Source organism: Calonectris borealis, chromosome 1 (genome assembly GCF_964195595.1).
Source record: "Calonectris borealis chromosome 1, bCalBor7.hap1.2, whole genome shotgun sequence".
NCBI lineage: Eukaryota > Metazoa > Chordata > Aves > Procellariiformes > Procellariidae > Calonectris > Calonectris borealis.
Window position 1 is genome coordinate 81,428,448 of NC_134312.1, and position 22,697 is coordinate 81,451,144.

At 40.9% G+C, this 22,697-nt stretch overlaps 1 protein-coding gene across 3 annotated transcripts in view; it reads left to right on the forward strand.

The window, feature by feature from the left end:
- KLHL42 (kelch like family member 42) overlaps window positions 1-22,697 on the forward strand; it is a 35,740-nt gene that overhangs the window by 7,720 nt on the left and 5,323 nt on the right. For 2 of the 3 annotated variants that reach the window (XR_012675647.1, XM_075162596.1), the window contains exons 1-4: window positions 192-2,362; window positions 4,113-4,181; window positions 10,513-11,624; window positions 18,821-19,014. Coding sequence is in view for 2 of the 3 variants with exons in the window: in XM_075162596.1 (XP_075018697.1) it covers window positions 10,732-11,624; window positions 18,821-19,014 (1,087 nt within the window). In the remaining variant the exon portion in view is untranslated. Of the gene's footprint in view, window positions 1-191; window positions 2,363-4,112; window positions 4,182-10,512; window positions 11,625-18,820; window positions 19,015-22,697 lie in introns of those variants that run through there. The other variant, XM_075162610.1, reaches the window with a different exon arrangement.

Sequence of the window (22,697 nt, forward strand, 5' to 3'; positions counted from 1 at the left end):
CAGCGCGCTTGCTCCTCCACGGATGCACTAAAGCTTGGACCAGCATTTTAAGAGACAATCTCTTGGGTGGTGAGGATACTGCCAGTTCTGCCAGGGACATGAGCCAGGGGATGTTTTTTCCAAACAGTTCCCATGACGCTGTTTGGGCAGCCGCTGGAAGGAAGCAGCCATTTTATGAGCTACATACGATTATAATAGCTATTGTTGTTCTCTAACTTAATTATTTGGAGACAGTTTTTGAGAGACAACAGGCACAGCTTGCTTTTAGTCATTCAGAGGACTTGTTTCTGTGGTCCCAAGTTTGTGTTTCTTGTCCTTCTAAGACCAAACTAGGCAGACAGCCTTAATATGTGATGAACAATAGTAAGCTCAGCATATTGTTTCACCTCAGCTCTGAAAGTATGCGGTACAGTCGCTTGAGAGCAGATAGGTCTGCCACTTTGTTCAGGCATACTATTACACTCCACACAGAAAAAACAGCTCAGTTTAGTTTCATAACACTTTTTGAATTACCTGGTGGATGCAAATAGTTTCCTTCTTTACTAACAAACTGAACTATCTAATTCTATCTGCCAGCCAGAGGTGGAAATTTGTTCCTCTTCCCTACTCTGTTTTGGTTGCAAGAATAATACAATTTTATTTCCAAAGATCTAGGAAGAGATGAATACGACTGGAGAAGGCTGTCGCCTACATTCATCTCTGGACTAGGTAGGTAATCAAAGTCCTGCCCCTAATCTTCCATAAGTTTAAGAATATTGAACAGTCTGTATGGGTTCTTCTGCTTATGTTTAAGCTTGGAAAAGGCCTGTGAGAGTGCAAGAAAGAAAATATGATTGGTATATAAGGAGGCAATTTTTCAAGCACCTGGTCTGAAACCTGAAACTCCCAAGTGTTTTGTTTCTTAAAAGGACCCAGTCTCATCCCCGATTCCCACTTCTGTACACCCTTCATACAGAAAGGCTTTAAAATATTACAATACATGAGTTCATTTAAACTCAGTGGACTACACAGTGAAGTTGAGAGAATTAGGTAGAAATACGGTTGTCTGCAATAAAAATTGTGTGTTGAATATATAAAAATATTTTAGATGGCATTTTTTCCCTCAAGATTAGAATCAAGGAATTTCCCCAGTCCTACATGAAGTATAGATCAGTGACATGGTGTGTGTGGGAAGCCTCAAACTCATTTTAATTCTTTAGTCATTATAGCTGCTGTTTGTTTTGCAAAACAAGGCCCCCAGTTTGGAAATGAGCTGACACGTATACGTTTTTGTTCCTTACAGAGCTCCTTAGAAGGTAATAGAGCTCAGAGCAGGTTAACTCCTGTTGATCCAATAGCAAGACCAAGGCATTTATTTATTCAGTGGAACTACTGGCTATAATTAGGAGGATTCCAAATAAATGTCTGTTTTTATGCAGATTGCATGTCTGTTCTGGGGAATATGTGAACTAAATTGTAAGAAAGAGTCTAAGTGGGTAATTCTTTAAGCCTCTGGTCCTGAAAACCAGCTCTTGGTACTTGTATTGTTTTATTTAGTTTTGGTAGTTTGATGTGCTTTATTTTTATTTTCATCTCTGTGTGAAAATCACTACTTAAAACCTTAAATATGTTTCAATACGCCTGTTAGTTTGCATTCAGTGGACTGCACAGGGACATTTTTAGGCGTTTCTCTGCCATTGCCACAAGCACTATTGACAGTGTATTTTTCTAAAATTTTTGTTTCAGCTTTCCAGATATTCCAAGGTATCACTTGATATGGGACACACTCAGAATTTTGAAAGATATGCTTGTATTTTGGCATTGCCTCCAGCATTTAGTATGAACTTTGGATCATTTTGTTCTCCAAGACTTACATGCAAAAATGTTGATTCCTGATTGCTTTCCTCACTCCTACTCTTCCCATATCTCCAAGAAGAGACAGATTCTGAATAACTTGGGGAAGCATGGAACAAGAAGATTAAACTGATGATACAAAACTAGCATTTATATTGGATAAAGCTGAATATGTCTTTAGTCCATTGAAATAAATAGGATTATTTGCATGAACAAAAAATTAGATATAATAGGTAGCTTTAATAGTATATGTGTTTGTAATTACATAAAGATTACACTGTCTCAGCTTCTCTGTTTTTATACGTTTGATGCCTTGCCAAGTGTACGTGTAAATAACAAATATGTTTACTTCTTCCTTTCCAGGAAAAAAAAAAAAAAAAGGACTAGGCTTGTGACCTACTTCAGTTAGATGAACCTGAAATACCATACGATTTTTTCAATTTCAGTGGGGCTCTGTCCAGACATTAAGATAAAGTGCGAGACTGGACGTGAACACACTTGAGCACCTAAGCATCTTTCAGACCATTCAGTAAGTCTTTCTCTGTTTTGAATAAAGTAACAGATTCTTAAGTACCTGTTACTTCCATTGAGGCAGTCACCAAACACAGTAAGTGCGAGTACTCACTGTGCATAATGTTTAATTATGTACTTGCAGAATTGGGCTTGGGTAACCAGTCACGTTTGGTACAGATCTATGTGTTTTCAATGTATATTTTAAATCTCTTCTTTGTTTGCCACTGTTTGTCAATAGACATGTTGCTAGTCTTTCTCGGTACCTTCATGTTTTTATTCTGATCTTCTGCTGTGTGCTTCAACCAAGCAGCCTTTTTTCCTGTTCATTACTTGTCATTCTTTCTCCCTTCTCTGTTTCTGAATAAATTATAAGAGCAGGAACAGCTGCAGGGAAACTTTTTATTTAATGAAATATAAAGAGATTGAAATAAATAAATAAATGGCTGCTTTAGGCAATTTCCTTTAAAAACTGAAAAGTTCTCTCTCTTAATTTCAGAGTCTTCTGCCAGTTTCCCCATAATTTCACTTTGACTTTTCTGTGGGAAATGCATATATATAATTTAATGTTGAAGTTTTAAATCACAAACATTTTGCAAGAACGAAATACCCGAGTCTTACCTGCAAACTAGTGACCGACTGTTCCATGTGCTCTGCAAGGAGGGATCAAGAGACTTTTACTATTAGTAAGGAGTCTCTGGCCAGTATCAGACCAGCACTTCATGTTATTTAGTAATTCTTTTCAGAGGTATTCTCAAATTTCTTCCTGGAAAAACAAAAAGGCAGTTGCCTGTTTTCTGTGATAACATGGATGTCTTTGCAGACCTTTTAGTAAAAGAGATATAAATGTACCTGCCACAAAGGAAGAGAATGATCTTTTCAATGATTCTTGTTATAAACAGAAACAGTACCTGAAGTTTTCCACCTGGGCTGGCAGTGGTAATGGCACAATCCAAGAGCTTCTAGCACAAAGGATTCATCATCAGGCATTAACTCTTTTTTTGCCAAAGGTAAACAAAACCAGACACCTTTTCGATGTAAAGTAACAGATATATATTGATATTTGGAACTATATTTAGCTTATATGGAATATATGGTTCTAGAACTCAGAATATGTAAAGACCAGACAGATCAGGAAGGCATTCCCGAAAAGGACTAAAAATGCCAAGGCTTTAATTCTATAGTCAGATCAGCCTGTCTAAAACTGCACTGCACATTGGCTTTGTTCTTGGGTCATCTGTTGTCCACACTGTTATTGTCCCATGCGTCTCTGCTGAATGTCTTGAAGTCCCCTGTCAGCCCTGGGTGACAGGGGACAGTCAATGTCCTGGATCAAGCTGAAGTTTAGGCATTTATGATGTTTGAACAGCTATGGCAGACTGTTAGTTGCTGTGTGCCAGCCAAGGCTAGTGCCTGTCTGTCATAGTTTTGCCTTTCTTCTGCTCTGTCAGTGGTGGTTAAGCCAGTGTGATCAGGTCCCTCGTGTAAATGCAGACTAGACAAGAGGGGACAGTTGGGCCTCCTGTCTGCGTCTTCCCTTTCCCGAGCAGATTAGAAGGGACAAGGGAGAGATACTCCCTGAGGCCCAGATGCGGCAAAGCAACGCTCCTTGATGCTGCCATGCTGATGCAGAAGAACGCAGCGAACGATTGCTGCTAGCACAGGCCCAGCTTGCCTCAGGCGTGGGAAGACACCAGTGCTAACTGTGTAAAGCACTTCTCTGCCACGCTTAAAATCAAACATGTTAGCTTAAATCATCTGTGTTTTAGATCCTGTCTGACAGAGCAGTTGAAAGATGACAACTACCAGCTGAGAAGCAGCAGCCTGCAGTTTCCCATGTGAGTTATGAACCTGCCTATGTCCTCATTTGAACATCAGTAAGCTTATTTAATCAAATGTGCAGCATAATCCCATGCAACGTCAGCCCTAATAATCTCTGCTGAAATCAGTGGAGCTCTGTGCCTGTGTTGCATTCCATGTGTATAAATCGAATTATTATGTGAATAATTGAATTTCAACAATTGACTGTTGAAATAATCTTTATCTCATTTTTCTTAGATACGTACATGTGTTTTCCCTTCATTGCAGCAGTGTTAAGGTCAAAATTTTACCTAAGCTAAGTATTTTGATAATGTAAGAATATGTCACTGTAACTCTATTACAGTGTAAAAGTTATGAAATACTAATGTAGTGAATCGTGAAATAATGAAATGTAAGTACTTTGAAAAAAAAATCAAAGCAAATCTTTTTGACGTTACTGAAATACTGCACTCACTTTCTCCTTTAAAATTTCCTTGAAATCAAAACATTCTTGCAAAATGTCTTAAGTCCAACAAAACAGCATTTTTTGAGAGAACTGTTTTGTCAAAAACAGCTATTAGTGGTCAGATTTTGGTTTGGAGCAATATATCAAGTTTTTAATGACTCTGACCTTCTCCAAGGTTTGGTTCAGTTGGGTCCAAGATTCTGGTTTCAGCCCCATCCCAGCAACATGGTAAAAAGAAGTGAAATATTACAGTTTCCGTTCCTGGGACTTTGCGCAAACCGTTTTTTAAACCCTTTGTTTCAAAGGGGCTGCCAGGCCCTGAGATTCTCTCAGAGCTTGGCTTCAAACTAATTCTGGTAAAACCTCTGCAGGAAGGCTGGAATCTGTGCATTCAAACGAAGAGCAACAGAAGTCTTAGCCAGATGAGATTTATACAAATATAAATCTACTGGCATACATATAAACTTGAGCCAAGGTTTATGACAAAAGGCACAATGTTTAGCAAACACTCTAATGAATGAATGCTGATTTATGACAGAACTTGAAACTAGGCAAAGGGGATGGAGTTTCAATATTGTGATGAATTTTATACAGCTGGATACTTAGTGAAAGTCTTCCGTGTGGGTTACCATTCATCTTACCTAGTTATTATGTACTAAAATTCAGCTCTGCCTGTCTGCACCAGAATTTAAAAATATATGCTGTTTTAAAAGCACACAGTTTACTCTCATCTAGACAGAGCTACACAAGAAAAATCTGGCTGGGGATGCGCGTTGCATTTGTGCAGAACAAACATCCCTAACAGGAGATTCAGCAGCAGGCAGAGCACTCCAGCAGCCTGACCCCCGTTCAGGTTTTGTCAGAGAACACTTATTTCACCTGAGAGAGTTTCAAGGAAATTCCTTACTGGGTCTTTGGTGTAAAAACCGGAACAGATTGAACGCCGTTGTAACGATCTACACGCTCGTGCCTCCATTCTGCTGCCTGGTGACTGAACTTTCTCACAATCCACAGAGAATGCCCACTAGCACACAGACTATTGGAACAGCCTTTTTGCTGCCCAGAGAGAGCTCAGTAGCACACACACTGGTATTAATCACTCATTAAATTTCACTAAAGCAGAGATAAGTTAAGTACTTGATGATAAATAATCAGTACTCAAAAAAAATACCACTCCAAGTATTTTTTCAGTAGTGTTACAACATACATTTGTTGCAAGGAATAAATATTAAATAGTACATCAAAAGCAGAAAAATTAAACAGAAAATAATAGAGAATGAAGTCTAAACAAGTGCTATTAGAAATAGGAGTGCTTTTTTTTGGAATAGCATCGCTAATGGCATTGGGTAAGAAGTGCTTTGTTTGGCTGCGAATCTGACAAAAGAAATTACCTTTATTTAGCAGCTCATCCTTCACCAATGATAGAGATTTCAGTTGAAATAAAATTATGCTCCAGTCAGTTCCTCTCAGAAATGCCAGGATCCTTTAGAACACTGATATTTTTAACGCTGAAATACTGCAGGATATTTCCTATGTTCCACAGATGCTTACTTTGTATCCTGTGACAAGGAAAATACTAAACAATGGCAGCAGTTGGGGAATCATTTCCAAAAAACTAATTCCTCTCTTGAGTAATTCCACTATTACTCAATACACAGTTCCCTGGCAGTACAGTACAATTCCCTGGCGTCTCAGAGGGAAGAATGTGGCACTTTATATTTTATATTAGATAGCATGTATATTTTAAATATCCCCTGATTCTGTTCCAGTTCACATTTTAGACTAATAAGGCTGAAAGGAATTCAATTTTCCCTTTCTTTTCTGCCCTCTATGTGGTCCTTTCCTTAGAGCAATCAGGTTGGTGTTACCTTCTGGTTCTCATGTATTATCCAGTGTCTCTGTGTTGAATCAAGAGAAGGTTTGCTTAAAACAAACACAAAACCACTGCAGTCTTCCTTTAGGCACTGTACTGGTGCTTAAGGGTTTGGTTCTCTTCTGCTGCAGACTTTTTGTGTGATCTTGGGTTAGACCCACAAAGAAATTCAGGCTATATTTCGTGTATATGTAAACCAGGTTTCCTGCCAAGAAAAGCATATGTCATTCTGATTCCCAGTCACTGGTACTTCTGTTACCCCCCTTTGCTGCGTCTTGTGTCCGTACCAGACTGGAGACCCATCCAACTTACCACACAATGCCACAAAGTGGTTCACAGAGGAAAAACAAGTGGCCACGGTTTTCTAAGTAAATCTAAGCAGTGTTAAATACTTGAAGTGAATCTAAAGAGTAAGGAGGCTTCAGTCTTGGTGCGCAGAGCAGGCTCGCACCAGCCCTACACACATGCCTTGCCAGTCAGGAAGCGTGAGCCAAGCTCCACGCAGAACAGAGAGAGTGATACTTCTGTCTAGTTATCTCTGGCTTTGCTTTTCCCATCTTTGTAGTAGTAGCTCCTCCTGACTCTCTGTGTTTCCTTGCTTTTGCTAAGCTAGGAAAGTCAGAGGGCTATAGAAATGTATGCCCAGGCAGAGAAAGGGTCAGAAGCTTAGGTTTTCCGTATCATGGTTGAATGGTCTATTACAATGTAGCTGCTGTATAAAAGAGCTTCTTCCATTTCCAAGTCTTTCTGAAAGAAAAGAGTGATCTCGCTTCAGCCTTGGAAATAATTCAGGCATTAACTACAAGAAAATAGTTCAGGCACCAAGCACAGGAAAAAGTGTCTAGACTGTGAATCCCAAGCAGAAATGTCCATCTCAACTCTAGAGAGCCCTTATTGACACTCTCTGGTGCCTTCCTGCTCCACTTGTTGGCACTTAAGAATCCTTTTCCTTGAGATAAATTTGTCTCTCAGACACTGTAGAGAGAGACCTGAAGTATCTAAAACAGGCTTGAAGATTTCTTTCCAGAAGCCAAACTCTAAAAGCTAGGTATTGAAAAGCTGAGCATAGTTACCCTTGTCTACCTCTCTGTGTAAATATCTTGTTCTTCAGGGTATGTTCTTTTATCACACACTCATTTTATATCTACTGTGATGCAAACCTGTTTTCATGTTGTTTCATGCTTCAGCATGTTCATAAAGAGTGATACGTGGTCTCTCGTATTTGCTTCAAAGATCATGCAAGTCTTCTATGGCTCTTAACTACAGATTTTGACTTCGTAGCTCTAGCACTAGAGTTCCATTTTTAACTTTGGAAAATACATTTCTTACTCTCTTAAGTTCAGCCAAGATGATTGCTGGTGTAACAGCAAGACTTTTTCTTTGATTCCAGTATAATAATGTGTATTATTGATCTTAGCATAAAACAGTATAGCTGTAGACTGAGAGACAGATGAAATTATCTGTACAAATAAGAAAAAAAAAGGTAGTCCTTGCCTTGGTGCATTTGCAGAGTAAGTGCTATATAAGCACACCATACAGACCAACTGATTAGCATAGTAAAAAAACAAGGGAACTGCCCTGTCAGCATGCTCTGACTTAACGCAATTGCCCAGTCCTAAGCCTGGATAAAGCACAGATAGCTGACAATCAACCTAGTAAAAATAATTGGTTAAGGAAACCGATTTAGGCTTTTTACAAAAGTGGCCATTCAACAAAGAGTACTGCTGACCCCTTGTGCGTCTGACAGCTCTTGATGAAAGCTATAGAAGTCAGTGCTCTCGAAAGTTTGCTGGCAGGAAGAAAATACTTACTAGTACATGACAGAACTGATCCAGTTTATTAAAAACCTCAAGGATTGTGAGGAAGATGGACTTGAAATCCTTGGCAGAGGGGCAGGTGCAGGCACATAGGCAACAGAAGAAATATTCCATCTACCCAGGCTGCGGTGTCAACACTTTGGGGGAACAGAACTTATCATAACTGACTATGTGGAAAAAATCCCTCACCAGTTAGGAGCTAGCTTACCAATACATCAAACATATGAGACTCCAAAACAGAGGTCTAAAGATGGCAATCATACCACCGTGTTGGCAATCATACTGTATTGCAACAGGGGAGCTTAATGGCCAGGACAAACACAAGCTCTCTGTTTACCTCTGAAGTACGAATGATTACAATTGCTTGAAATGTCTGCCTATGGGAATTAACATACAGGAAGGAAATACGGGTTGGACTCCTACTGAAGAGGTAAGACACTTGTTGTGTGTGATGATCTTTTCAAGGCTGAAACTGAAGTAGAGAAAAAACCAGCCAGTGCTCAGACTCAAGCTTCAGCTAGGTGTAAGAAAGTCGAAAAGCCAAATGATGGAGTGCTTCGTCAAGAACAGAATACAGGAGGGTGGAATCTGAAAATTGATTAAATATTGAGGAAGAATGAAAGAGGAACAGAAAGCAAGCAAACAGTGAAACTCATTAATAAGAAAGAGGAAACGAGAGGTGATTGTGACCTAGCTAGGGACTGAGGCTGCTGAAAAGAGCTCTTTGGAACTGGTTGGAATCCTATAATAAAAGGATTCCAGAACATGAAATGGGCCCTTCAAAAACAAGATGATGAAAATGTTTTGAAGTGAGGAGGAAAACAAAAATGCACAGAAATCTACCCCACCTCAGCAAATGCTTTTATAAAAGTCAGCAGAAAAGAACACCTGTAACTCTGAGATTGACATTCATGTCATCTGAATGGGCTAGAGTTAGAAGCTGAAGATCAACAAAACAGTGAGAGAGGATCATTTCACAGAGGGAATACTAAAAAGCAAACCACTCTGTCTTCCTTAAAAAAAAAAAAAAAGAAAAGAAACAGCCTAATACCACTCTGAAGAGTTTTAATAGTTGGGAGAAATGATCCTTCTGAGTAGTGGAAATAAGGAGTTGTCTGAAAACTAAGCAATCTGCAATGACTGGAGTTGAGTCACAGTACTGCAAAAGGGAAAGATTTTCTATGGTCTGCAATACACAGGGTGAAAGAAATATCTTTATAAAGCTAAAAAATATGAAATATATTTTTAAAGTCTTTATATTAAGCAGCATCATATAAGAATACACAGGATGCAAACTTCCTCATCTGTTTCTGCAGTTTAAAAAAAAAAAAAAAAAAGGACTGTCATTGTGTTTCAAGAATGTAACAAGGTGAACAGCAAAACAGTCGCTTTATCCATGCCCAAGATGCTCAGTTATTAATTTGCTCTTTCCTTGTTCATGTCAAACAAACTCAGGGCCCTGGTATGTGGATCACCATGAACAAGATAGATGCCCTATTCCAGGAACTTAGTTTAAATAGAAAAGATAGAGTAGCAGAACAGGTTATATAGTATCTTTATACACCAAAGCAGGAGCTGAGACACTGAGACCTGTGCAGAGGAATCAGGAAGGTCATAGCAGAGTTATGTATCGTACTTGCCGTTCCTAAACCCTACCGCTGCACTAGTCGTGCAAGATGATCCTTTTTGTTGCCTTTGTTGGCGGATGCCAGTGCCAAGATGCCGTGGATCACGCTGGCTGTAGCGCTCCCGCATCCGCTCTGGCTACGCACGAATACATGTACACATACCGTATTTTTTTTTCCTGCCTGTGTGGTTCGAGAATATTCCCCCTTTCCAGGGATGCAGAAGTACATTTATGGCAAGAGGTTAGAGCTGCCGGCTGGAGCTGCGATCCCGGCCCAATTCTGGCAGCGCCGGGGGGGAGGCGGGGGAATCGCTGCACCCCGTTTTGCCTGTTGCTGCGCCCCGGAGCCGAGCACTTGGCCTTTCTGATCGTGTCCCTGACGGGCACGGGAGCTTGAAAATCCCCCCCACAGCCCAGGGGCCGGGCGGGGGGGCGGGGGGGTGCCCTGCAGCGCCGTTTGGCGCCGGCGGGCAGCGCCGAGAGGCCCGGCCATCGCCTGAGCGCTCAACATTGCCTTTTTAGGGCTTTTTTTTCTTTCCTCTCATTGTTTTTTTTTTTTTCCCTTCCTCTTCTTCTCTCCTTGCAGGGACGGAGCGGCGGCGGGGGCCGGCGGGGCTGCGGCAGCGCCTCCCCCCGTCCCTCCCTCCCTGCCTCCCAGCCCGCCTTCCCCGGCGGGGCCCGGCCCAGCGCCTCCCGCCCGGCGCCGCTCCGCTCCGCTCCTCCCACCCGGCAGCGGCCGGCGGGGCGGAGGAGGAGCCTGCCGGCAGCGGCCGGGCTGAAGTGCAGCCAGGGGAGGGGGTGAGCGATGTCCCTGGCGGAGCGGCGGCGGCAGGAGGAAGAGGAGGGGGAAGGGGACGAAGGGGATGGGGCCGGTGCGCGGGAGGAGGTGGTGCAGATCCGGCTGGGGGACAAGTGCTACCCGGTGTGCAAGAGGAAGCTGATCGAGCAGAGTGACTATTTCCGAGCCCTCTACCGCTCGGGCATGCGGGAGGCAGGGCAGGGCCAGGAGGAGCAGCTGCTGCGCGGGGGACTGAGCGCCCTGGGGCTGGAGCTGGTGCTGGACTTCATCAACACCTCCTGCCTGGCCAGGCTGGAGCAGGAGGAGGGGGGCGATGAGGAGCCCCCTTTGCTGGAGGAGCTGGTGGAGGCCGCTTCCTACTTGCAAGTCACCCCCTTGCTCCGCCTGCTCCTCTCCCAGGTGAGGCTGGGCAACTGCTTCGAGCTGCATCGCCTGGCTCAGGTCTACGGTCTCCAGGACTTGCACGATGCCTGTCTAGACTTCATGGCCACCCATTACCATCAGGTGCTGCGGAGGCCCGATGCCCGGCCACATCTCCTCTTGCCCCATGCTCTCCAGCAGCACTTGAAGGAGAGGCGGATGAGGGGCACTGCCACCCTCGTGGCCATTGGGGACTTCATGGGTGCCTCCCCCCTGGGCCTGCCTCCAGGCTGTCACCCTCAGGTGGAAGCTCCCTGGTCTATGCTGAGGTATGATGAGGAAGCGCAGAGGTGGCTGCCCCTGGCCAACAACCTGCCCCCTGATCTGGTGAACGTCCGAGGCTATGGGTCGGCGATGCTGGACAACTACCTGTTCATCGTTGGGGGCTACAGGATCACCAGTCAGGAGATTTCGGCTGCCCATTGTTACAACCCTTGCCTAAACGAATGGAGTCAGCTGGCTTCAATGAACCAGAAGAGGTAACCCCTGCTCCCTGAAATACACGTGTGTCCATGTCTATTGTCAAAATAGACCCTGTTGAGTCACGTGGTGTTGACTCGACTCAACATTACGAGAAGTGATCCAGACCTGTCTCTGTGCCGTGAATCACCCGTGTCTCTTGCAGAAGGACTGCAGCACTTGGCAATGGCTTGGCAGCATGCCACCAGATGGGCCTGGCAAACCTTGTCTTTACCGGCAACAGTCATCCCACCGCAGCACAACGTTGCTGCCTCTCTCCTGCTTGGCGCGGGGAGCTGCTGTGGCAAGGGAAGGGTGAGGAGGACGGGACTTTGTTGCATAAATGCTGGTGGCTAAGACCTCAGCTGTGGGAGAACATGAGCTAGGCGTCAGCAGAGGAGGTTTGTGCTACAGCTCTCCATCGTGTGATCATTCACCTCAGTGTGAAATGGTGGTGGGCTCCCACTTTTCATTTAAATTGCAGTATACAAGGAGCCAGTCTCTGCTGGTAGTAGAAATGCTCCCTAAAATAACAAAGATTTAAAAAAAAAAAAAGATAAAATTCTTCTCTTGCTTTCTTTGTGGTATATTTTAATTCCAGTACTTTACATGACAAGAATTTTTACTGCTCTTAGTGGGGATCTTAGTACAGTCTGTCAGAGCTAGAGGTTGCTGAAAAATTTTAATTGGAGCAGTTTTTTATTGGTTTGTACTTTTATAAAAATCTGAATGTTTTGTAGGCCTGCATTTCAGTGAAATATTCACCAGAAAAGTGTCAGGAAGATTGTGAGAAATTTCTCGTTTTACGAGAATATTTTGGTCTGGGAAAGGTTCATCGTTTTGACAATTTTGCTTTTCCCTTTACCCTTTTGAATTGTTTGTTTGACCTTTATGTTTAAGTTAGTATTCAGAAACACTTCTATAATTTACGTTTGAAAGAATAATAGGGAGGTAGCCTTGAGGGAGACCCAAGAAGAGAGGCCATCTCGCTGGCCAAGGTTGTGGCTGCTCTACCTTAATCACGCTGCAGAGTTACCAAAACAAAGCCTTTTACTTCACTGAAACAAAACGTTTCTGTTATCCAAAGTGAACTTCCTCATTGTTTCCGTTTTAGAAAAAGTGTTTAAATTTTTATCTTCTCTGTAACAAGTAAGGAGGCCAAAATTCAGTGTAGAATGGAAATTCTCGTCTCCATCCAGTAAATTCAAGGAGCACCCAGAGACCCCAATCATTGGCATAAACGCTTTGGGTAGTATCTGGGTAGTTAAACTGCTGTCTCTATTCCACTCTCTATTTAGCTCTTACCAGCTAAAACTCCTCAAAACAGGGGTTTGACCTAAAATTAGTTCTTTCCCATTTCACTCTTTTTTTTTTTTTCACTTTCTGAGTTTTTGTGAGAATTTCACTGAAATGATTATCTCCATAATCAGTCATCGGATTTGGTCAGAAACAATTTTTTTCAGTATTTCTGGCTTCTTGAAACAGTGTTGTGAAAAATTTCATCTGTAAAATGAGCGTTTAGCTTTTAAACACTGCAAACACCTTTTCTTGCAGACATATTTCTTAGAGCCTGAGCCTATAAGCAGTCTTCACTGAGGCACCTGTGGGAACTGAGATGTTTTAGCCGGCCTCGCTTCAGCAGTCTTGCCTACGTGAGCATGATTGAGAGCACATTGGCCTCGGCAGGAAAGGATGATGGGGTCAGCTCACACAGCATCTCCTATGGAAATTAACTTAAACATAGGAGTCCCACGCTGATCAAGTTACGAGGTTTTGGCATTGGGTTGTGTGATGTGTATAGCAAGAGAGATGTTATTATGTGCGATGATTTTGCAGCATGGCGAATGAGGGCTTTTTAAAAAATACTTTTTTGAAGCCCTTTTTTCACCTTATGATCTGACTGTTCAAACTCTAGATCAGCCTTTTTCCCTCCACACTTTCCCTTTTTTCTAGGATATGTAATCATTATATCTGAAATAAACACATGGATATTTTCTCCTTATATTACTATTTTCAACTGCACTGCCGTACCAACTTAATCTCGAAGCCAATCACAGGTGACAGCAAGGAATTCCTTAGCATAGAATTTCACATTGGCCATTTATGGCAGAAAAGTGGTATGTGAATGGATATTTTTGGAATAGTCTCTATTCTTACATTTCATGGTAGTTATTTCAGGTCAAAAAGAACCCAGAATTACGTCTGCCTCTAGATTGCAAGGTTGCAAGTGAGTATGTTGCTCTCTGAATGATAAGCAGGGGAAGTTTTATTCATGGAAACTCTGCTGACCCCTTCACAAAACATGCTTTTGGCTTTAACATCTTCAAGGAGTCTCGACTCTGAAGTTACTAATTATTATTTTTTCTGTCTGACATAACATTTCAGCTCTTTGATGACCAGCTTGACATTTAGTGGCCAGAGCACCGGAAACGATGGCCTGTGCCATGGGATTTTTAGGATCGGGGAGTTTGCATTCAACAGGAACAGCACTGATGCCTGTCTGCCGCCCAGTTGGGCTGCAATTAGCTCTGCACTTTGCTCGGCATTGTATTTTTAGTTTGTTATACCGTAGTAAAATAAGCAAGGCAGTTGCCCAGTGTGCTGCTTAGGAATTACAGTCATGTGACTGTCTGCCAAATGAATTTATGTCAGTTGATATAATTACATCCCATGGATGAATTTTTTACATACCTGGAGGGAGGGTTCTAGTTCTCATTGAAGTTGGTTTGATTTCAGACAACATTTTAAGAGTATCTGGATCTGGCCTGTATGAATGGATGCATATGTTGGCCTCAAGAGAAGACTGAGGAGTTATGGAAATAACTGTGCTGATTTGCTGTTAATATGAGAAGTTCTCTGCCCTCAACAAGCCTTGTAAACTCTATTTTTATCTTTAATTATTTCTATTATTATAATATAGAATCCCAGGATGCTGGGATTCTTTACACATGCATAGATTAAATAGTCCCAATTTACTTCTGAGTAGAAGACAAAAGCTGTCGGATGTATAATGAATACTTTGAGTCATTCTGGTTTAGGTTATAGCTGTTAGCTTTCTCTCTAGATGTAGAGGTCTTATTACTGTAGTTTCAAATTTGTTTGCAATAGGTCATTCCTGTATATTATTCTTGTGATGCCCACATAAACTGGAGAAAGTGTTATTCCCTATTTATGCATACACAAGGGAGATAAAATAGTTTGCCCAGGCTCATATAGGAAGCCCGTGACTAAGCCTGGAATTTCTCGTCATCTGAGGGCTAAATCTGGTGCCGGTCACAAATAGTCCATAACAGATCACAGTTTCTAGATCTTTTAATTCTAGAGATATTGCTGTACTTGGAATAGTGTCTTCAGAGAACTATCTGGGCTTTTTTGTGGAAGAAACTTCATGTAAATGTTGCCCAAGACCACTTGTGGTCTTTGGGGACAGAAAAGTAACAAGGCGCTTTGGGGACTGTTCAAGTAATGCTCTTCAATACCTTTCCATACCTTTCCTTAAATTGATACTGTTAGTTGAAATTTGCTATTTAAAAATAATACACTCATAGGATTTCTACTGCATGTGCCAGTTACAGCTGTATATTCCGCTTTTATTTTCCTTCAGAACACTCATGGCAGGTAAATCTTCCAGGCTTGGAAGACCCTTGTAAGCCCCTGGCTGGGATTATACACATGCACGTGGAACATGGTTTTTGTGAGCAATCTGTGCCTGAACTGCTGCCACTGAGGAGTCTTTCAGGAATATAGGAGAGGATGCTCCTAGGGAATGGTAGTGGTTTATGAGACCTTCTCTTTCTGCATTTTTAAATTTTTTTTTCCTCAAAATTCCTCTGTGTTGGGGGAAAATAGATTTTTCAAAAATTTTTAACTTATAAATATTCATGTCACATTTAACACAAATGTATCGCATGCTTCCAAAGCTAAAGGTTGGATGCAGTGTGCTCTGCAGACTCGTATAAGGAATGTAAAAAAAAAAAGTGGTTCATGCAAAAAATGTAAAATGCTTTGGAATTGCCTTCGTAACTGTGCTTTCATTATTCTTCAACTCTGATTTAAATGCTTTACCTCTAGAATAAAGAAGTCGTCTGATTTGTGAGAAATTTTAAGGTTAAAGTTGATCATTTGGCAGGAAGGAACCACAGGTTATTTAGTCCAACACTCCTGCTCTACAGCATGACCAAGCTTACCTTGCAAATATGTGTCTAACTTGTTCTTGAAACCCTCCAGCAGTGTAGATTCCAACCTCCTTCCTTCCAGGTAACTTGTTCTCATGTTTAGCTGCCTCTCTGATCAGGAAGTCCTCTCTAATATTTATGCTAACTTTTTCTTGTTGTATACCAAATGAATTATATCCGTCAGTGAACAAGAAGAATGCTTGCTGTCCTCATTATAGCCACTTTCGTAGTGGTCTCCTACAGATACATCTATGGCTGTTAATGCAATCCAGAACAATGTAGGTTTTTTTGCAAGTTGTTGAATGTTGTCTTGTATTCAGAAAGCTATGCATGCTGACCCCCAGATCCTATGCATTTGTGCAATAATTTTTCTTCCTTCCTCCATATAGAGCTTTGCACTTGTCTTTATTGAATGAAAAATGTTTTATTTTGAACTATGGTAGAACCTCACAGCTCACTCTTGCTTGTGTTCCTGGGGTTCCTTTCAGAGGAAACGAGGGACATCAGAAGACAGCTCATACCCGGTCTTGTCCCGACAAGAAGGGTATGCACTAGGCCTGGCCTTTGGAAAGTATTTTTGATCCCCCAAGTTTAGATAACTCACTGATGTGGGTAGAGTTATACCGCAGTTGAATCTGACGGACTGCTCAGCTCTGTTGTTTCCAAGCTGTAGTCCATGGAACAGTTGTTAGTTGTGGAGAGCTGGCTGGTTGCTCAATGTTTGCTTTCCTTGTTTCCAGCTGCTCCAACACATTAAAAGAGTATAAAAATACACTAAATATTTCCTAATGTTCACTCTCCATAAAAACACCTGCTGTTATTGGCATGGAAAGGTGAATGGCAGAAGTTTTTCATAACATATTGAGCCATTGTCCAAACTTTCATATGAAGTGTGCTGATGGATACTTACGGCTATTTTTGAGTAAAATGAACCTTATAGTTAAAAGTGTTCCATAAATCTGAGATACATCCACTGCATATCATCCATTTTAACATGTGTTGGAAGTGGTTAAATGACTGACACAAATGTACATGGCCTCCTTCTAGAATAATTGAAGTTGGAAGTTGTGCTGTACATCTTTCACCGGAGAGTTTTCCCTATGCTGCAAGAAGCAATTCAGTGATATGAAGGCCATCAAGCAAAAGCTGTATAAATTACCTCCATTCAGATAAAATAGTAAGGGTAGCTAGAGAAGCACATGTGAATTAGGAAACCTGAATTCTTTAATGTTCTGACACTACACACTTGTTTAATTAATTCATGTCCTCTGTGGCAGAACTTTTAGCATGTTTATAAAGTGGCTAGAAGATCTTGGAATAGGGAAACGCTATCTGTGTGCGCGTGAACTCATTTTACAAGCAAAAAATCCTGCGCCATCTCCATCATAGGCACGGAGTTACAGACTTTCTAACATACTATAGGTTTTAAAGAATTGCTTAGAAAATGCATTTACATTTTGTGGTTTTGTCCCTCTGTTAATCTGTGGATTTTTTTTTTTCCACCATAACTTTTAGAACAGGTACATTGCTTTGAAAATCATAATGTTTTGCAAGTAATTATCCCCATTTCATACCCGCTATTGATTGCCATGTTATTCTGGATTCTCTAAGATGGAAAACATAATTGCTGTAGAGAGGAGATGAACAGAGTGATCTAATCGTAAATGTCAGCAAAAAAAAATGAATAAAAAGCAATTAATTCCTTCAAAGGAGCATTTTAGTTTCCAAAGCTATATCAGGCTGACAAGAACAAAATGATTCCATCTGGAAACAAATTCTTTTTCCAAATACATTTAATAAAAAGAAATTGCAGGGCAGTCTGCTGCTAGGCAGGGTTCGTTTTGTCCAGACAAAATCCTGCAAAACTACTTAGCGGTAAGTTTTGAATCTTGGATTCATGCAGAGTGAAACTCACTTTACTGCTCAGCAGGCCAATGCAAGTCTAAAGCATCACTTCAGTTTTACAGACATAACGCAGTTCCCCATTTGGCTTTATGCTGAGCTGATGCTCTCCAGTGACTTTCACACATTTAGTTAATTGGGATACTGCATGGTAAAAGCAGTAGAGAAGGAACAATCTTTCTAGGCATTGAGACTGTTTCTGAAGAGAGGAAGAGCTCATCTTTTATTAGACCAGCTTCCATAGCTGGAAGGCATAGCTGAGCATGCGAGCCCTCTAACTTCGAGCCCTCCAATCTCTTCCTACAGACTTACACCTCTAACATCTATAGACCATTTGTTTCTGCCTATATTATCTTAAAAGTGTAAGCTGTAAGGCTTCTTGCGCCTCAGTAATTAGAATCATGCCCTTTGCCATGCATGAAATATAACAGCACAGTGGAACAGAGTAAGAAATAAAAGAATAGGGCATTGCCTGTGGAGTGCAATGTATTTTGTTCAGCTATGGGTGGAACATTAATTTACAGATATATCTTGCTTCAGTGGGACAGAGGATGTATTTAGTAGTTTAATGCTGAATAAGGTACAGGAGGTTCTCTATTCATTCTTTTGCAGAACATGATTCAATGTATACCGCTTTAAAGTTCTGTTTATTAGGGTTATTAAAGAGATTCTATATTACAGACTAAGACGAGTACACATTCTTAGGCATTCATCAAGTCTTGTTTGAAATTTCTACAATTTTAACTAAAATAATATCCTTGACTGTATATATAATACGTTATTCTCTACTAAATGTACTTTACTAAAACCTAGTAAAAATGAGACATCTACTGAACACATCAGTTAACTAAACATTTAGAGCTCAAACTGTGACAGATTGAAATCCAAAATAAAATATTCGTCAGTCTCAACCTCAACATCATTAACATCCAGAACGTCACTGGTTACTGATCTAAGTAATTGCAGTGTAATTGCAGAATTTTGGCCTTACACAGAAGGGTTTAGATGCTGTAATATATGAAATGATGGTACAGGTTGTAAGTGATGATATGTTGGAGCCTGGGTAGGAAGAACTTTCTCTCCTGTATTTTTCTGTACATCTATTTAACCTATTTCAATGCTGCAATCTTTTCTTTCAGGTCCAATTTTAAGCTTTTGGCTGTAAATGGAAAGCTCTATGCCATCGGTGGCCAATCCCTTTCCAACGTGGAGTGCTATAACCCAGAAAACGACTGGTGGAATTTCGTAGCATCCATGCCAAACCCTCTTGCAGAATTCTCAGCTTGTGAGTGCAAGGGCAAGATCTACGTTATCGGAGGATATACTACACGAGGTAGAAAGCTTGCTTTTACTTTTTTTTTTTTTTTTTTTTTTTTAACCTGATTACTTCTAAGGCCCAGATCATTTTCTTCTCTTTTTCAGGAAATCTTTTGAACTGATGTAGAAAGCTGCATAATACTCATTAAAACATGTAGAAATAAATCACTGGTAGAGAATAATTGACAAATGAAAAAAAAATTAGCTCTGTCATACAGGAATCAGATACTTTTTTTTTTTCAGGACCTACATGGACCTGGGGCTCTGTTATTCTGAGGGAACAGACAGATGGGTATTTCAGCACCCAGCTTAGCCCTCCTTTTTTTAGATTTTGATTGTACAGTAGAAAGAGAGGTCTCAACAGATACACTTTGTTTAATTTTTAAATACCTGTTTTAGACTGTCAGAAGGAGAAATATGAAGAAAATATCTGCCTGCATTAGTATTTCTCATGTATTAATAGATGTCGTGATCTTTTACTATAGCATTTCCGTGTTTCACAGGCAAATTCAAGCTATAGATAAGATTTTCAGTGCTGAAGTAACTTAATTGAATAATTAATCAAAAGCTTAAGCAAGAACCAACATTTTTGACTTACTTCCTTTCTATGCCCTGTTTTCTGAGGATACTGTACAGAGGGAAGGATTTGAAGTTGCATTCTCTCCTGACAATTTCTTTTTCTTTATCCAGTGGAAAAGCAAGCCTCTTAAGAAAAGCTCCCATTTGTTCATTCCTTAAGCACATAGTGCCATTTTTTGGGAGGCATGCCATTTTCTCAGAGTTCTAGAAGTCAATTTTTTTTCATGTCAAATGTTTAGTATTTACCAGGATTTCTTAAATTTAGATTCCAATCTCTAGACCTTTGCCCACTTCATTTGACCACAGTACTTCTAAACTTTTTTCCAAATGGAGAATAAAATTAGAAGAGAGACCAGCTTTTACAGAGAGTACTGCAATCAAAGCTAAACTGACATTAGAACAAGCTGTCCCTTCTAGTGTCTGAGCAGATTTTAGCTCTGAACCATTATAACGTTTATAAAAGACACACTTCCACCTCTCATGGTCCTTGTGGTAATGATAACCTTCAAAAGCATTTTGTCCAGTCCATTCTGACCCAGAACCTGGTGACTTTATTGAGGAAAACAAAAGATATCAGAGTGCTTGTGTCCATATGGAGGGCCATGCTGTGGTGTGCTCTGCGGTCCCAGTCCTCTGGTCATCCCCACTAAAGGATCTGTTGGGATGCATCGTGCTCCCTGATGTCCAGCACTAGGACTGAAGGATGTCTGGCACACAACACTTGCTGTGCTGAAAAGTCAGACCCAAGGGGAAACATCCTTTGAGAGAGCAGAGAACAAGGAGAAGGGGCTGAAACAGAGACTAATGGGGAGACTCATCTCTAGAGACCAGAGTTAGAGTTTTTGTCATTTTTATCTACAGAAAGAGAAAGAAGTGATAGGAAGAAAAAGCTCTGATGTGGTTAATAGCGCTACTAGACTACGGGAGTGCCAGCTTTTCTCCTACATACCCTGCACTTTGCAGGTTCCTTTTCTGGTGCTTGCGCTGTTCCTTCTTCAGGCTGCCTACTCCTGGTGTCATGGATAGGAAGATCAGCATGTTGCTGGTGCAGATCCTATTCCCTTAAAATTCATTAACAAAGCGTATGTAGTCAGGATTGCTGCCCTGTCTCGAGCTCCTTATTCAGTACTTATTAGCTGTGGTTTCAGTTGAAGAAAGATAGTCAGTGAGTTACCTCTTGCTTCTTCCACACCGCAGGGGATTGCCCCTGACCTTCAGACCTTGTCTTTTCCTAGGTCTTTCCTTAGGTCTTTCCCATTCTTAACGGAAACGGGATAGTAAAACAGTATAAAGTTGTGAGCAGTGGATAACTAGCACATTTAGGCATATGTTTAAATCCAAGACCGTTCAGGACAACGAATGCCTGTGCTTGTTATAAATAAAGATCCTTTCCTCAATGAGGGTCTAGAATCAGTTTTTCTGTGACACCTTGGCTTAGGACAGTTATTGGACTTAGAAACCAGAATTGCTGCAATTACACTGGTGATTTACCTTCCAGGTTATGCAGATGTTGGAGGGTGTTAAGGCACAACAACTATCTGAGAGGTGCTGAGGTTCATTTGTTCTTTCACTACATTCACTAAATAAAACACATGCAGCAATTAATATGGTGGGGTTTTTTTAGTATTTCTGTATATACCTCAGTAAGACTGTAGTTTTGGTAGGTTTTGTGGATTTTTTTTTTGATCTGTGTGGAGCCTTCTCCTGAGACTACACTTTGCAAAAGATAGTAGGATCTGGAATTTCCCATTGTAAATTATAATGACACTTCTTGAATAAAGAGCCTCCTTCCAGTTCTCAGCTCTCACTTGTGAACCTAGATCCTAATAGAAACTCCATGCCAGGAACTGTAAGGTTCATGTTTTGTATTGGGGTTTTTTTGTTTCAGTGGATATAAAAGACCCAGGCTCTGGACTGAGCAAATGAGGGCCATATCGCAATAGACTTCCATTTCATATGCGCCCTCTCAAACCATAGCACTTTTTACCTGGGAAGATTACTGCTATAGATAGGCATAGAAACTTAATTACTAGAAATGTTGGGATTTTTCCCCCCCTAATGAGTCAGAGGAAGATGCATTGTTTGTAGACAAAGATCATCTATATGTAGAGCTTTGATCAGCAATTTCATAAAGCATTGCCATAATATTTTTCCTCTTTTTTCCTTTATTTCATATGGATTAGGTGTTCAGGAAGGCAATGTACAGTAATAAACAATGACTGGGAGTCATCAGAGTGCAAGCAAATGCTATAGCAACACCTCCCTAATCATGCTGCTAATGCACTTCTTTCATGACAATCCAGTTATATTTATGACTCTTTATGCCTGTGCCCGTACAAAACTTGTCAGTATGTCACTGTCTGCTGTTCCACCTGGGACCTCATCTGGAGATCATCAACCACTTGCAATACGGAGCAGATTTTATTAAAAGACCAGGCTGGAGTCTGCAAACCTGTTGCCACCTGTCACTTGAGTTTGGATTTAAGCTCAGGTCTCCAGAGATTGAAACTGAATTTACTAGCTAACGAGTCCCGTGCATTCTGTGTTAATTTAGTGAAGCCTTGGCTCTCCACCATAAATCAGGGTAGTATTGTAACAATGTTGTAGAATAACAGTATTGCAAACACATGCATCCACTGAATTGGAACTGAAGTATAGATACGGCTTCAGTTTTTTTCCGTGCCTCTGTCTGATGCTGGAGCATGGAGTTCCTGGTTCTTAAATGATTTTGACAATGTGTATTTCTGTCTTTATGAGGTACTGAACATGTGCCCTTAGGTCATCCATGCCACTTGCTGAAATATAACTAGCTTTATGAATTTTATTCCATAAAACTTTGATTTATGGAATGAAATGCAAAGTATCAAAGTTAAGCTTGGATGATAAATCATCACTTTACAACCATTAATGAAGCATACTGTGTTCATGATAATTTGGTTCATCTGTGATCACTGTTGGAGACCAGAATATTGCTCCATTTCCCTTTTCATAAAAAATTCATACGTATCAATCAGAGACAAAATTAAAAGCATAAGGTAAAAGGTAGGGATTATTCTGCTAAAATCTGCATCGCCAGACCATTTGCATCATGTAATGTGCCAGAAGCAGCTCAATTTTTCC